General features: G+C 35.3%; 1 protein-coding gene across 1 annotated transcript in view; it reads right to left on the bottom strand.

The window, feature by feature from the left end:
• Positions 1–11,025, bottom strand: part of LOC108967646 — a 97,025-nt gene extending 86,000 nt beyond the window's left edge. Inside the window, exon 1 of the mRNA XM_018931204.1 lies at positions 10,867–11,025. Within this exon, the coding sequence (XP_018786749.1) occupies positions 10,867–10,948 (82 nt within the window). The 5' untranslated portion in view covers positions 10,949–11,025. The remainder of the gene's footprint in view (positions 1–10,866) is intronic.
• Between the last annotated feature and the right edge of the window lie 6,097 nt (positions 11,026–17,122).

Here is a 17,122-nt window from a genome sequence, read left to right as displayed (position 1 = left end):
ACATACATAACAGAGCAGGTGTACAGGCCACACCACACAACCAAATGTTCATAATCCTCCCTGCAAACGAACAAACCATCGATCTGGTTGCTTGACAAAAACCAAAAAAACACAAGCAGCACCAACAACGGCAACGGCAACTGGCTACAAACAAACTTATGCATAGCGGTGTTGAAGGTTTTGTATTTTTCCTTTGCTATGCCATGCCATGAAATTGAATTTCGTTTGCATAAATTAGTCGTATATTCAATTAAAGCAAAGTAATGCAGAAGTAGCTTTAAAATGCAAATTGTTTGATTTGGAAATTTTTGTTTTTTCGCTTTTTCAACGCCAGCAGGTGTTTGTGGTATGGCAAAAGAATTTTCCGGCTGTGTGAAATATTTTCATTAAATTAGTCTGGCAAATGTCATCATTAATATTAAATTTTGTCACCAAATTACAATGTCGCCAAATTCATGAAATTCTCCGAAAGGCCCTAATTCCAAAAATTACTTTAATTCGCAAAATTACAATTTTATTTGTAACGGCATACTTGAATAAGCATGTTTAATGGTTTTATGCTTATGCCAAATATTAAATTAAATTGCACTTTGCTTTAATTTTGGAGACTTAGATATCTGCACACTTTGTTATTGTTGATTGTGGATTGAGAAGTTAAGCTGTAGTTAATGTTGACATGTACATCTTCATAATAATATGTATATTTGAGGAGTGCTGTGCAACCACTTGACCGCACTCTGGCTACTTCACATTACTTCCACTATCAAGACTCATTTAAAAAATTCAATTAAATGAAAATATCGATATGATCTGCCAAATTATGGCTTTCTTGACAAAGAACCGAAGTTGTTGTTGCTTTAACATAAATACAAAAGGTAGAAGTGGTTTTCTAAGGTACTCATTATTGCCAGAGTAATTTCCTGTTCAGCAGCTTGCAAATATTTCACCACACTGGTTGAGATATCTACCACTAATTCGATTTCTAGAGCGACAGCAATGAAGCTGTTGTGTTTCTTATCAAGATAATCAATTGCTCGAGAGTTTAGGTTGAATATTTGTAAGTAGTAAAGCAAAAAAAGTTCGATGGGAAGATTATTTTTTTCAAATTTATAGATATTACAAGTCATAATTTGGTTTTAAAAATTTTCATAACTTTCTAATATCGAACAAGTAAAGAAGGGCTATGTTCGGGTTTAACCGATACTCTTACTCTTGCAACTTGCAAGAATCAAAGCCGAGGTAATAACTTGAGGGGCAAAACGCCAATCAGAGGATCGGAATCCCACTATATATACTATACACTGACCGCCATATTTGACATTAGGTTTGTTAGAGTCATGAAAATAATTATATGTAGTACTATATGGGAATTTGGATAATTCGTAAAACAATTTTACATATTTTTGGCATTAAACTATAGTATTGAGTAGTAGAAAAAGTCTTTTCGTATTTCATTAATAGATGTGTTTGCAAGCAAGCCAGCAATAAAATTTGTGAAGTTTATGGAGACGATGCTGTATCAGTTCGAGTAGCACAACAATGGTTCGCTCACTTCCGTTCTGAAAATTTCGATGTGAAAGATGCATCTCGCCCTGGTCAACCTATCATTGAAAAAGTCGAACAAATTATGGAAAAAATTCACCAGCACCATCATGTAAGCAACCATGACATTGCTAAGGAACTTAACATTCCTCATCAAATGGTTTTGAACCATTTTAAGAAGGCTGGCTATGACAGATGCTCGATGTTTGGGTATCACATGAATGTCTATGAAAAATTTAGTGAACCAAATTAACGTTTGCGATTCTTTTAAAAGCTTAATCTCCCACCCGAAAGAATTTTGGAGTTTATCAGAATTGCATAAATACACTCATAGATTTGCTACGGACTGCCCTTGAGCAGTTGGCTGTTTGGTTGGTCGCAACCCAATCAACCCAGATAAATAGTTGTTGTTGAAGTGTTTCGGTTAAATTAGCCGCCTCTAATGTTACTTTGGGGTAGTGGTGCTCTCCCACTCCACACATAAGGTTAATAAGCAGTTTTAAATATTCACAACCTCACATTATTTGCATACGCCTTTCTTCTACAATTTGGCCCAAGTATAATAACTTTGCTTACTTGCCTCGTACGAGAGCAAATTCGCATACAAATACACACAGTATGCATGTAAGTATGTAAAAGCCTTCGTTTTCGTTTTAATAAAACTTTCACACGACTTTTTCAATGCAACTAGCGTCTAACAAGTGTTGAGGAAACTTAACTATTTAAATAACCTTTCACGGTTTTCCATAATCAATAAGCACTGAAAATAGACTCAATGACTACTTGAATGATGTGTAAATATACTCTGAGTTCGCACATATTTGTGCATGACAATTTGAAAGGTGAAATGTCTAAAGTGTCATACACGCACACACATACACATCCCTATTCAATACATATAAATGCATGTATTATGTATACACATATTTATGAGTGTGTTTGTAAGCAAAAGTAGTGAGTCGCCTTGCACTTGCTGAGCCATCAACTTTGTTGGCATTGTTGGCGGCTTTTGTTGTACTTGCATTTAGCCTTTCCGCTGTTCAATGCAGCAATCGATTTCTCAGCAAATAGCAAATTTAAATTGGCTTAAATTAGTTGAGTTAGCAACGAAATTGTTTTAAACACCGCACAGCTGTTGTTGCTAGCTGTTTGGAATTTCCACCTCGAGGAGAATTTATACTTGGGCTTTTCAGGGACTCAGTTTTTTTCGATATACAAACCTTTCTATTGTGACCTTAATTACTGTGTTCTTTGCATATTTACTTTGTGGGGGTTTATCTCAATAGTTTTATTAAAATCCAAACTTTCGGTTTTGTGTATAATAATAACGTTGACAATTTGTGAATTAAGATTGTAGAAAATGCAACACTGTTAACTAACGACCTCAATTAGCTATGGTTAAACTGATTTTTATTAACGATCTCAATTGTTTTTTTTCTTTTTTAATTTTTTCGGCCAATCACTCAAATCCTCAAGTTAAGTCTACGAAACTAGAATAGACCTAAACTTGTGTCTGGATAACCAACATAGAATTCTGAAACCAATAAAGTCAAGAGAGCCTTTTTTGTTAATGTTTATGCATCATTTTCCATATTTGGATTCAGCTAGCAATTGTTTGAGAAAGTTTTTTCTTGTTGACAAGGTCACAAACTTCGATGAAGTTATATTCTAAATTTCGATTTAAAGATTTGCAACGAAAGGGCTTCTTCTAGTCTCTTGCTTCGTCGTTTTTTGTCTATAATTACCTTCAAAAGTATATACGAATTTTTATAGTAATATAGTAAGACTTTTTAATATAAAATTCGAGCGAAAACCCATTCGTCGAAATGTTTTTCTATTTTCGTGTGACTGTCAATTATTCAACAAAGAAGTTCCATTAAATTTTGTGTGCGCAATCAAATTTCTGGTCAAAACGTTCAGAAACCGAAAAAACACTTCAAAGCAGATCAAAAATCAAGGGGGTCGGTGCTAAAGGCTCCTCCATTGATGGCAAATTATTTGAAAATTTAAAAGAGAATTTCGACGCTCAGCCAAGCAAAGAATGGAGAAATACTGATAAAAGTAAGAGCTATGAAGACATACTGAATGATCGGAAAAAACTCGCCTGGAAATGTTTTGTGAACGTTGTCTAAAGTTTTCCAGAGTCGTCATCTACACAGTCAGCCAAGCAGCAATCAAGACAGTAACCTTGTATCGCATATTGGCCTGAAGTATCTTGGGAAGCAGTGGAAAGCGTTGCCAGAAGTAAGCAATTTCACTTACACTGGGTGCCACAAAGTCATCGAGGGCAATAAAGTAGTGAACGAGATTGCCAAGAATGATGCGCGGCTAACATCCGAAAAAGTGATCAAAATTGAGGAACACATTCATTGACTATACGATGATATTGAAAGAAGTATGGTAAATAAACTCAAAACTCGGTGGAACGAGTTATGTGGGTGCAAAACTGCAAAAAATAAGTTGAACTTAGTAACTGAACTCAATCTGCTATTGCAAAGGACCAAATTAGTCTATGCGTGGCTTATTGCCTACCAGAGTAACCAAACCTAACCTAACCTATTCAATCCGCAGTTTTTATGTAGTTGTATGTTTTTATTTAAATCATACCATTCCTGGTATATGCTGTATGTTTAAACTCATATTGTATTCAATTGTTGCGACAAAATCCTCAGGGATGTGTCATTATTTAGCTAATTAGAAATTTATACAAGTTTTTCAATTAAAGCTGACGTAAGCCAACTAAAAAATGAAAAAAACCTTGTGGGTCGGAGTCGGTTCAGTCTTTAAAATATCTGAATTTATATACGTTCTTGTGTATATGACGATTTTCAGTACCCAAACACAGATTTTGATTAATATTTGAAATATTTGTGTAACATTTATAACTGTCATTAAATGGCGTTACAAACATTTTGGGGAATCTGTGTATAATAAACAAAAATAAATTATTGCCAACCTCGTCCATAACTTTCAAAAATATAATTTGCATTTTATTCGTTTTAAACAGTTATAGAGACAGTATATATTAAAAAGACGCGTCTCGCGAATTTCAAGGCCAAACAAAAGCTCGAATGAGTTATTAAAGTTTTCGACAAGCAATTTGTTTTTATAATCCTAACCTCATATTAGTCACATAGGAATTTCTACACCATTATTTATCCGCCTAACTACATACCCAAAGTTAAGCTGGGTAACACCTTGAATTTGGAAATAAATAAAAAAAATATATAGAGACACATTGCTAATGATAACAATATAATTTATGATTATTACACTTATATTTTCGACATTCACGTCTGTCTGTCGCACATGCACATAACTGTAGTCAGCTCGCAGTGAGACCAATTAAATCGTACCGAATCGATGTATTGGCATGGTGCGGCCACGAGACAACAAGGCAAGCCCAGGCGCGGTTGGCTTTGTCCCTGACACCGCAGTGAAGCTTATTGCCGCCGGTGCTGCTTTACGCTGGCCTGGCATTAACCATTCGGTGGGGTGGAAAAGACCGAAATCAAATCGTCTCAGTGCACATGACATCAGATGATTTCGAGAGAAAAAGATGATTTGTGCCGTTATGTAGCAGTAATCAATTTTCCACTTGTATGCATCTGTTGGCAATCTGCTAATTAATTGACATTTTAAATTGGCTGGTGTTCGGTTAATTCTCCGCAGCCGATCATCGGCTGGCGCACTCGAGCGACCTCCACTAACCCGTGATTCTTTCCAGCAAAGACACCCACTTGCTGGCATTAAGGATTTAAAAATTAAGTCATGTGTGTGTTTTGTGTGTAAGTGGGTGTGCGTGTTTGTAGGATGGCAGACCACAATATATGTGTGCCTTCATGACTGTGCACTGATGTACTTGTATGTGTTGTATGTGTGCAGCATGGGTTCATTTCCTGGGGCGTTATGGACACGTGTTTGGCGTGTGGTATTTATCCGTAGTTTTCTCTGTACGTATGTGTGTGTGTGTGTGACCAATTTACACATGCTGAGTCAACTTTAGAAATTATATTAACTTAATTTGCATGAGGCGCACAAGCCCGTCTGTCAAAGGTGCCACAGCTGCTGTGAATGTGCACCGCAAATGTCAACAAACAAGCCTCGGACGAAAACAACAACAGCAATATCCTCAGAATGCCTTTGCCGATCTACTGATTTTTAACTACGCCTATCTGCCGTTAGTCACCCGCCGTGCATCGCCTCTTCACAGGGTAAGTGGATCAATGGTGACAGTAAGTTATAATTAAAATGAAGTGGTCAGGCATAAAAGCTCCATTTAATCATAAAATCAAATTAATTTATTTTCCATGATTTCAATCAATTCAATTAAGTTTATTCTCTCTCATTTACAACACCATTGCTTCCTCAGTTTTTCATTGATTTCTTGCATTCCGCATTTCAATTACATTTTCACTTTTGCATTTGCATCTCAACGGTAAATAACTTATTTCAATTATTGCGCAAGAGCATTTATATGTATATATTGTATATATATATATATATATATGCACTTATATACATCTGTTTGCAGATATATATATACACAGTTATTCCCTGAATGCTGCACTAAATGCAATATATACTCTTTAAAGCAGAAAAGTTGAAAGTTTTGATGAACAATTTTCTTATCTGCATTTTTGGGAAATATACATCGTGTCCATATATAGCATGCTTCAATTTAATTTATTTATCATGAATTCTTTGTGTTGCTTTAAAATGATTTATAAATTCAATATTTTGCTCCTGGTGATTTATACTTAAATATTTATAAATTTCTTAAAATAAAATAATTTTAACAGTACTCGTGTAATGGCAACGTTTTCGAGCGCCTTTGTTTGCAAAATATCCATGAATTTGGTAAAAAATAGTTATAAAACTACAAAATGTGTTACATGTAAAAATAGCTTAAATCGAAACTACATCATGGAATCAAATTTATGTTTTTCTCAGCAATGCCTTTACACCTGAAGTTTTAGATTATGTTAAGATAAAATAAATAAAATGAAAACAAGTAAGGAAGACCTAAGTTCGGGTATAACCGAAATTTGATACTCTTGCAACTTGCCAGAGTTAAAGCCAGGGAAGTAACTTAAGTTGTAATACATCAACCAGAGGATCGAAATCCAAAGAATTTTATATTAGATTTTTTAGAAAAACCAAAATCATGATACTATACAATATCAGCCGTATGTTCGAAAATCCTGGTAACAGTTATATGGGAGCTAGGTCAAGTTTTCGCCCGGTTTTATCTATTTTGAACACAAAAATATACTATTACATATATGTAATATTGTTTTTTAACAATTTTCAAATATTGGTCGATATATGCAGCATAAAGTTCAGGGATGTATTGACACACAGAGATACTATTGTCAAGAAGCATTTCTGTCTAAATTTCAATTACATATCTCATTTTCGAACAAAAGTCAACTATAGGTACCCTGGTCCACATTTCATAGGGCTTGAACACTTTTTGTTGGATTTGTAAAAATTTTGGTCATAAGGTGGCATACTTTAAAAAATTATTACGGTACAATTTTATCTCGTTATTATTAAATACTTCTTGATTTGTGTACTGGAAAGTGAAAGAATCAAATAGAATTGGAATGCTATATGGAAAGTAGGCGTGGTTGCAGTCCAATTTCACCCACTTTCTCAATGTTACATAGAAATAGGAGAGAAATACCCATGTGCCATAACACAATTTTATATCATAATATAATGCTTAGTTATGGCACTTTATAAGTTTTCGGTTAATGACGATTTGTGGGCGTGGCAGTGGTCCGATTACGCCCATCTACGAGCTCGAACTTTTTTTTGTACTAAGAAACCCACGTAGCAAGTTTCACCGAAATATCTCAATTTTACTCAAGTTACAGCTTGCACGAATAGATAAACAGTCAACCAGATTTCAACTTTTCTGTTCATTTATATATGAATATATAACTCTATATCTATCTCGATTAGTTTTAGATGATACGTACAACCCTTAGGTGAAAAAAACTATTATACACTGGAGCAACTGCTTGCAAGAGTGTAATAAAGTATTCCTTCGATTTACTTGAAATATCTAAGAAGGTTGTTAGAAAATTCAAGTAGATCGGTCCAATCGCTGCAAAAAAAAAAAATATAATAACTCTGAAAACAGCATTACGAGAAAAACTTGTTTAAAGTCACACTAATTCTTACAATTCCATTATTATTACGAAACTATTTGTCGAATATGTCAGCTGCAAATTTACGGAGAATATTTTCAAATAAATATTATGTGCACTCGATATACAAATGTACATATATATAGTTTATGAGAAAATTCCCTATTTTTAATTCGAAAGTGGGTATAAGCACTTAAATAAACGAACATAATCCGAAGCTTCAAATAAATTTATCATAGAGATAAAGTATATGTATACCTATAATCAATTGTTAGAAACTAAAATGCAACATTCAACTTAATTCGATTTATGCTACTTTAATATAATACCAGAGAAATGCATGCATATATTGATACATGTTAAAATTGCACAATAATGCAAAAGAATGCTAAAATTACTGCACTTTTTCAATAGAATAAAGTTATGGAAATTAGAGTTTATTTTTTACACTAAATAAAATATTTCCAACAATTGTGAGGTCACAGATTTGCTAATTTTATACAATAGTGAGCAAAAATAACAAAATATTTTATTATTATGTTTTTCATTGTCGAGATTAAATCACTCATTTTTCCATATATTTTTTTGGCTTATTTATTAAATATACCAAAAAACGCCCCTTGCAAAATGGGTAGGTTATCCACTATTTTTTATTTTTTTGTTTGAGTATAAAAAAATTCAATAAAAAATGGTAATAACAGAGAATTTTAAATATTACCACCCAAAAATGCTATGATAGAATATTACTTGTATAATCATAAATTATGGCAGCAGCATAACCTTACTTTTTCGACAGGTTAATTGCGATCATGGTTTTTAAAATATTTGAATATTTTAGATATAGCTATTCTTTTTACAGCTTTATTCAACTTTTTTAACTTTTGATATTGATTGATTTGAATATTTCAAATTTAGTTTATATTATATAATATAATATGGTTATAAACCATATACGGATTATTCGATTTAGCCAATTATCTGCTATTTATATATTTTTGGAAAAAATTGACAAAATTCAGACGTTTAAAGATACCTAAATAGAATTTATTTCATCCAATAATGACAAACAATATTCATTTAAAATTTTACTATGCTGTAGATATGTATCTTTATCGGCAAGAATTGAAATATAGGTTTGATACTTAAAAATTAAGTGAGAAAGATAAGTATTCTGTAATCTTATAAGTTCCACTTAACAGTTCTATCTCTGCTCTAGACTAATCGAAGTGCATTTTTCTCTGTTAAGCAGGAGCAAGGACAACTTTCGTAGTAAATCAATTTGAAGTTGAAAGAATTTGTCTCAAATTTTGTATTTCTAAACAAATTTCGGATGCGGAATCGTTGCGAATGTTGGAAAAGGCTTGTTGTTATTCAGTTTTATCAAAAACACAATAGCACGAGTAGTACAAAGCTTTCAAAGACTGTCGAGAGATCGTTAAGAGGACGATGGACGGCCGTCGACATCAGTTTATAAGTTTGACATACAAACAAGTTAACAATCATCGGAATGGAGGGGAAAAATGAGCCGAAACCAAAAAAACCATGTCAAAGTCGCTGAAAAATGTAGGTTACTATCATTGTTTGAGGTTTGCTGCGTAATGAATTTGTTCTGGAAGGACAGGCGCCCAAATAGGAGTTTACTATTTGGCTGTTTTGAGGCGTTTGCATAAGAGCATTCGTCAGAAATGGCCGGGATTGTATAATGAACCGATGTCTGTCGCCGTGTTCCCCAAAACGAAAATGACGCTCCGTGAAACCCGTTTTTAGGCAATCGCAGAGATAAAACAAAATTCGCAGAAGGAGCTAAAGCCCATTTCAGGTGCTTATTGAAAGTTTTCCGAAAGTAATTTTTGGAAAAGTCGTTGGCATAAGTGTATTAGATCGGGTGTGGATTACTTTGAAGGCAACAAAATCAATTTTGATGAATAATTAAAAATTTTGCATTTTATTTAGAATTTCCAGGTAGACTATATGTATATGTATTTTATAGGGTATTTTTTCTTCTTCGTTGTTTTAGATTAGTCTTTTATAAAATAAAATCTTATTTTGAAAGGTTAAAAAGAGTTTGGATAGTAAAATATTGTAATCAATGAAAACTAGTAAGTAAGTAAGAGTTTGGATAGTAAAATATTGTAATCAATGAAAACTAGTAAGACTAGTAAGAATAATGCAAAAAAAAAAAAAAAACACGGAAGCTTGTAATTGAAAAAAGTGTAGCGTACGAAAACAATATTAAGGAAGCTCAACTCCAGAAAGTCTGCGTGCAAACAAAGAAGTTTGAAAACAATTGAAAACTTTTTCTCCGCTTTAAAAATTAACAAGGGTTAAAACCAAAAGATTCTAGACAGGTAAAATCTATTGAAAGAAATGTAATTCAATTATTCGAACATTGACTTGAGAGTTTTCCGACAGCGAACGGAAAAGCAAACCATTGTTAAAGTCGCCCTCCGGTTGGCATTAGCAGACGACTACGTATATATTATACGTAAAATACAATATGTTTTCTGCAACAGCAAATTTCAATTCCATCAAACGGAAAATCTACTTAATATTGACTTAGCTGCGTATGGAAAAGTCGCAGGCAAGCAAACGAAGCTGTAATATTTTACTTTGCCATAATACTCGACTTAACGTCCTTTTGCAGGGTCCCCAGCAACAACTTCGACTAATATTGTTTACAAAGCAGCATTGAATTGTGCTACTTTAAAACTCCCGCCCATACACGCCCCTCCTCGCCAAATATGTGAATAATTCATTGTGGACGTTTATGACGCTGCCTTGCCATTGCGGCAGGGCGCATATGTACATATGTATGTATGTGTGTGGGTATATTGCACAGGGCGTCCACCGCATCAAAAATACATTAATGTACAGATAGATGTCAGAGTTGCGCATGAATTTTTCATTATAAGCTACGTAATCTCAACCAGACCTAACGTACATTACGCATATATCACATATAGGTATGTATATTTGTGTATGTGTGTTAATATGTATTAGATACATTTATGTGTATAAGACTTAATAGTTGTGGCAGATTTGTATGGTTTGTGGTGAATGTATGGGATAATGTGCTTACATACATATGTATGTACATATATACCATATAAATGTTTGGGGTTATGCTTGTATGGACGCTTTGTATTTGCTCGATGCGATCACTCACCTGGTAATTTTAATGGTGTTGGGCTTGCCATGTATTCCTTGTGGGCCATTAGTAGCACAATGGCGACAATAATTAAATTCATATTTTCGAATTATGTTTGCAAATTTCCGTTTCCAATACTTCTGCCTTTGCCACTGCTTCGCATACAGTTCAATAGCCCTCACTGGCCGCTCTTTGAATGGCAAATGACGGAAGTTTGCTGGCAATGAATACGTACGACTTGCGTGCGTTGTTATGGTTCTTGTTGGTTTGCTAAGTGTTCTACTACAAACACGTTGTTGTTGTTGCTGTTGTTGTTGTATATATTTATGTTCATGTATTTGTTTATGTTCTTGCTTTTCTTGGCTTTGTTGCAGCAGTGACTTCTGCTGCTGTTGTTGCTCTTGTTGTGCAACTCGTTGCGGTTGTTGCTGTTGTTGCTGTTGGTCTGGAACGCAAACGGGATGCGTGCTCGCTTGTTGCTGCAGACTTGCTAACGTCGTTAGCACACTCAAAATGACACCACTAACACGACACACTTGACCAACACAATTTTCATACTTGATTGAGGCGTGGCCGTCATTGACGTAGTCCTCGTCCTCGTCCTCGTCGTGGTCGTCGTCGTTGTCGACGGCAGCGTCGCTGTTGCCGTCGTTCACGTTGTGGTGTTGGCAATTGCCAATGCCGCAGTTATTATTATTGTTGCTGTTGTTGTTGTCGTGACTGTTCCTGTTGCTAATGCAATTGTTGTTAATGCTGTTTTTGTTGTTGCTGTTGCTTTTGCAGTTGCTGTTGATGATGTTGCTGCTGGTGTTGATACTGTTATGGTTGGGACGTTGTTCTTGCGTCGTTTGTTGGCAGTAGATTACAACCAGTTTATTTGGCAACATCACCGTTTCGAACACGCCAAGCACATGTCAAAAATGCAAAAAACACACACAGAATCACACTTACGAAATTATTTTATAACAGCAACAACAAACTAACACTGGCGTATTCACTGAGTGTGCACGCGTGTGTGGTATTTTTAAAAGCGTTGTTGTTGTTGTACTTGCTTGAGTATTTTCTAAATTTCAATTGTTGTAGGAAACAGAAATTTTTTGATTAAATATCACAGAAGAAATATCGTCGAATATCCATACAAATGCGTATGTACAAATATATTCGTGTATGTATGTATGTATCTATTTCTGGTCAATGTTGGCTTGATACACACTCTCTTCTTCGAGCAATAATACACATAAAAGCGCAGCTGAAATTAAAGACAAAATTTAAAAATTACTTTAATTTGTTATTTCTAGCGAAATCAGGTATAACACTAGACAAAAAAAAAACAACAACAATAAACTTATATATTATATAATTGACTTAAACTTATGTATTATATAATTGACTCCTACTGCGGAGGGATATACATATAAATGATATTAATTTAGGTTTATAATATTTATTTTCGCCAATTATTTTTATTTTTTATTCTATTTACTAGTAGTAGTTTTTGAAAGAGCTGCCTTTAAGACCGTTAGAAGAACCCAAAACTATTAGTACGTATTCTAATGCAGTTTTCTCCCACATAATGTCTTACAGCTTGCCTTTAAAGTCTTATTTTACCAAGATTTTTCCGTTTTATAATAAGTATGTGCAAAACCCAATCACCATAAGTTTTTTTTCGACTATTGAACTTGGCTTTGCTTAGTAGCTTTAAATTAAGACGCAAAAAAATCACTTGTTTCGAAAGGACTACTGAAATTTCTCGAGCCGTCGCCAGAGAGATCGGGACACTCAATAAAATAAAGAAATTGCTGCTTGAGAATCGGAATTCACGGTTAAAGATCTTCCTGGCATCTTTGGAATATCGTAAGGATCAGTAAAAACCATTTTGAAAGACCATTTGAGCCTAAGAAAATCAAAAGCAGGACTGGTTCCAAAATCCCTCAATATTTTCAAAAAAAAAAAAAAGAAACAGGGTCGCGTTAACTACCATAATGTCATGAAACGTTTTATTGTTTTTTTGCTGGCGATGAATCTTGGATATTATCATCATATATAATGGCTAAAGGTTTAACTAACAGATATTTAACGGTATCAAAGTTACTGAGGCCTTTTATGAGAAAATAAAATAATATTTTCTTAATATTAAAGCATTTTCTTCTGGAGACAGGCTTAATGTGGAATAATTTATCATACAGCAATTTATTTGCCATACACTTTCAACGTCCACATTTAAATATGTTAGAAAACCTTTGGGCACTTTTTTCTTTTACAATTCTATCAACTAAATAATGTTGGGACCCCAAATGTTCGTTATGCCATCGGCTTTTTCAAATTCCCAGACTGAGTTCCCAACTAATATTTTGAACAGATCTTTAACTAAACCAGGCTTTGCTAAGAGTAACATGGTGAATATTTCATCCTTATTTATTGTCATCCGATGTGCCAGTGCTGATCATTGTCTTACTCTAAAAGCTTTTAAAATCTTGATAGTATTTTCTTAAATATTTATAGGCATTGTATATACAGGCATATACAGGATTTTACAATAACAGTGGTAAGACTCCTTAAAAAACACTAGTTGTTAAGGAAATTTAATGCTTTTTATTTAATGTGCAGTACAATTAAGTTCTGAATTTAACATCACTCAAATGGCCCCCACAACTTCTTTTGCAGAAAAAAATTCGATCAACGCAACTTTCGAGTACTTTTTCCATTAAATCAAGTTGTATGTCATGAATAGCACGTTTAATATTTTCTTTTAAAGCTTGAAGATAGTCTGGTATGTTGCTAAAGACCAATCTGAGCCAGACCCTATGCTATAGAACCGAACAAATAATAATCTGACGGTACAATATCTGAGGTATATTGGGTAGAACCTCCCATTTAAGCGTTTCCAGCTAGGCTTTAGCGGATCTGGCAACGTGAGAACGAGCATTTTCACGCAGCACAATCACTTTTTTGTGCCTCTCCTGGTATTGTAGTCATAAGAAACCCAAGTTCCTTGTTTCTTAAACATTCTCAGCGCATGTAGCTGCTTTTAAATGGCTTGGCGTGTGACTCCCAAAGCCCTTCTTGGGTTTAATACGAATCCACATCGAAGCACATTTCAAATTCACCGTCTTCGAAGGTTTTTGGAATTTCTTCACGCGGATAGTCGAAATCGACATAAACTTTTTGGAGTTCCCAATGTGTTACGACGCTCACTTTTTCAACTGAAAGAAAACAATTACAAAATACAAAAAGGAATGAGCATATAAACAAAGTCACTAAGTGGAACGCAAGGTGGTGCGCCAAAACACCCCCTAATGAAAGGAGGATAATAACCTCGGATGGGAGAACCTTGGCTATAGTCGCGCAAGCGGTGTCAACGCCAATAAAGAAGAAGAAGAAGGACCGATTTGGATATATCAAAATCAATCGCCATTAACTACTAACGCCATATATTCACAAACCACAAGAACTTAGTGGTACACCCACCATTCTTCTTTATTGACAAGGTCCAATCAGTTTGTTGACGACTTTAATCTTTGAGGAGGCTTATCCCACGTTAGATGGCGCAGATTGTGGTATCTGATTTTTTTTTTGGAATTGAATAGAGCACACTTAAATTCATCCGACCATATTCTACAAAGAATACAGATTGATACATGCTTCTTATCAGTTCTTGGCCGCCATGTTTGAATATCTCGGACGGCAATCTAACGATCCCTTCCTCTTGAATAGTTAATTTCTCTTTAATATATAAAGATAATGTAAGCACTAAACTTCAGCAGTAAACCCACAATTAAATAATCATAAATTTCGCCCCAAATAAACAATCCCAACTGGTTAGGTGTTGAACTACACACACACATATGTACTGAACTAATACTCGTAATGAAATAAAAGTTGCGAAAAGTATGCCTATTAGGTGCTTAGACGCGCTAATTAACCCACCTCGAAGTGACTACACTTACCAAGCCCACAGCAAAAAGTTGGACGGACGTACGAGTAACGCAACAAAAGCAAATAAAATAATAATGGTAAAGTAAAACAAAACAAAACAGAACAGGCGAGATAAATGTGTGTAAAAGTAATGAAAATAAAAGTAAACGATCAAATGCAAAAGTAGAAGAAGAAGAAGAAGTAATAACTGTCACATTGCAACAATTAATCCATTACAGTCAACTGTTGGCCAAGCCTTAGCCAAGTGGCGAGCACTTCATGGCATAGCCTACAAGTAGTGTGTGTTTGTGTGTGTGCGCGCATATTACACTCCTCAATTCATTTCGAGGAAGATACTTACCTATATGACTGATACTTCTATGTATGTAAGTAGGTATGTATGTGTGAGTGTTGCCGCTCACTGCCCATATGTCTAAGGCGCTTATGTATTATATATATGTGTGTGTGCTTGGTTAGCCACTCGTGAAGCGCAGATAGACGCGTAATTCCCGTATAATTGAGTACAAGAATAACCAAACTTATCCGACGGATACACTGCACCGCACAAAAACAGCGCAACCGCATGGACATACAGAAGTACCCACATATACATATACATGCGTTTGTTTATGTGTAAATACATATGTATGCACTCATATTATATGCGCGTAAGTAGAAAGAAGTTCACTTTGAGCCAAACTGATGTGCTGTGCTGTGGCTCTTGCATTAGGTATCGAAGCTGGTGGGACGCTGATAAAGTACATACGGGCTAGAATGCTGGCAGCTGGGAGCGAGCGAAACCCACCTAACAAGTTTGAAGCCAACAATCAAAACAAAAAACCATCATCAAATCGTCGTGCCAACCAAATAACTAACAAAGCGAACAGCCAGTCAGTTAGGCCATACCTCACACACACACACCACATACATGCATATAGACAGATAGATACAACCAACAATCGTATATTAGACCATATACCATAGTGGAGTCATCAGCCAGCAGGAATGCATGGAAGATGAAATCGGAAAGCCATATACCATAGAAGAGTACTACCACCAATACGTACAGACACACACCCATACACTACTTTAGACAAATGTACAACTTTGTAACCTTAGAATCTACAGCTAAATGTTAGGGTGAATCAAAAACTAAAATAGTTAAAAATGTTTTTAAAATTTTTATTTGACAAAAATGTCCCATATTTGTGTTTTTCGGTTTTGGTTCTATGTTTCGGCTTAATACCTAAAAAGCCCCGTAACTAAAAAACACTAAGATTCTTTATACCCCGGAATACTCACTAGTTAAAGTCTGGTGGCGTCACATGCCTGCAGTTGGGAGCTTACTGATCGGAATGACTGCAGGAAATAAGAAATGAGAGAAGCCAGACACCAATGAAACTATGGAGCATTTCTTGTTCATTTGTCCCGCACCAGTAAGGTAACGTCTAAAACATTTTGGGGCCTAACGATATGAGACACTGGAAACATATTGAATTTGCGCTCATGAAAATTACTACTTCTCGTGAACTACATAACGGCACTGAGGACCAAAACTATCAGAGTAACTTAAAGAAACTGCATACTTTGGACTGGATATATTAAATGTGCTACCAAAGTTTGTAGCATCCAAAAGTAATCGTTGAAGACTGAAAAAGGTTCAAAAGCCCGTTGTCCGCCGCGCTAGTCGTCCTTCTTTTTCCTATTTGGCGCCAATTGGAGATTCCAAGGATAGCCATGGCCTTCTCCATCTGGTTTTCCAACGTAGTGAAGGTATTTTTCTTCCGCTCTTTCCCCCAGCGGGTACAGCGTCGAATACTCTCAGAACTGGAGTGTTTTTATTCATTCGGTTGACATGACCTAATCAGCGTAGGCGCGGTCTCTTAATTCGCAGAACAATGTCAGTGTATACAGCTCCTCCTTACATCGAACGCGATATTCGCCGTTGCCAATGCCAAAAGACCTTAAATCTTCCTCAGCACTTTACTTTCGAAAGCTCGTAACGTCGACTCATTAGATCTTGTCATCGCCCATGCCTCTGCACCATATAGCATGACGGGAATAATAAGTGACTTATAGAGCTTGGTCTTTGTTCGTCTTTAGTTCTCAATCGCCTACTCAATTTGAAGTAGCACCTGTTGGCAAGAGTTATTCTGCGTTGGATTACGAGGCTGACAATATTGTTGCTATTAATGCTGGTTTCAAGATAGATGAAATTATCTTCAACATCGAAGACGTGGGGGCCTAGTCGCGAGTGCGACGACTTTTGTGTGACGACAGGAGATATTTCGCCTTGCCCTCTTTCACTGACAGATCCATTTTCCTAACTTTCTTATCTAGTCTGGAGAAAGCAGGACTA

The sequence above is a fragment of the Bactrocera latifrons genome, unplaced genomic scaffold (assembly GCF_001853355.1).
Source record: "Bactrocera latifrons isolate USDA-ARS-PBARC rearing strain unplaced genomic scaffold, ASM185335v1 scaffold_193, whole genome shotgun sequence".
In the NCBI taxonomy this organism is placed as follows: Eukaryota; Metazoa; Arthropoda; class Insecta; order Diptera; family Tephritidae; genus Bactrocera; species Bactrocera latifrons.
The sequence above is the reverse complement of the archived record's forward strand: the minus strand, read 5'-3'. Positions and strand labels throughout refer to the sequence as shown.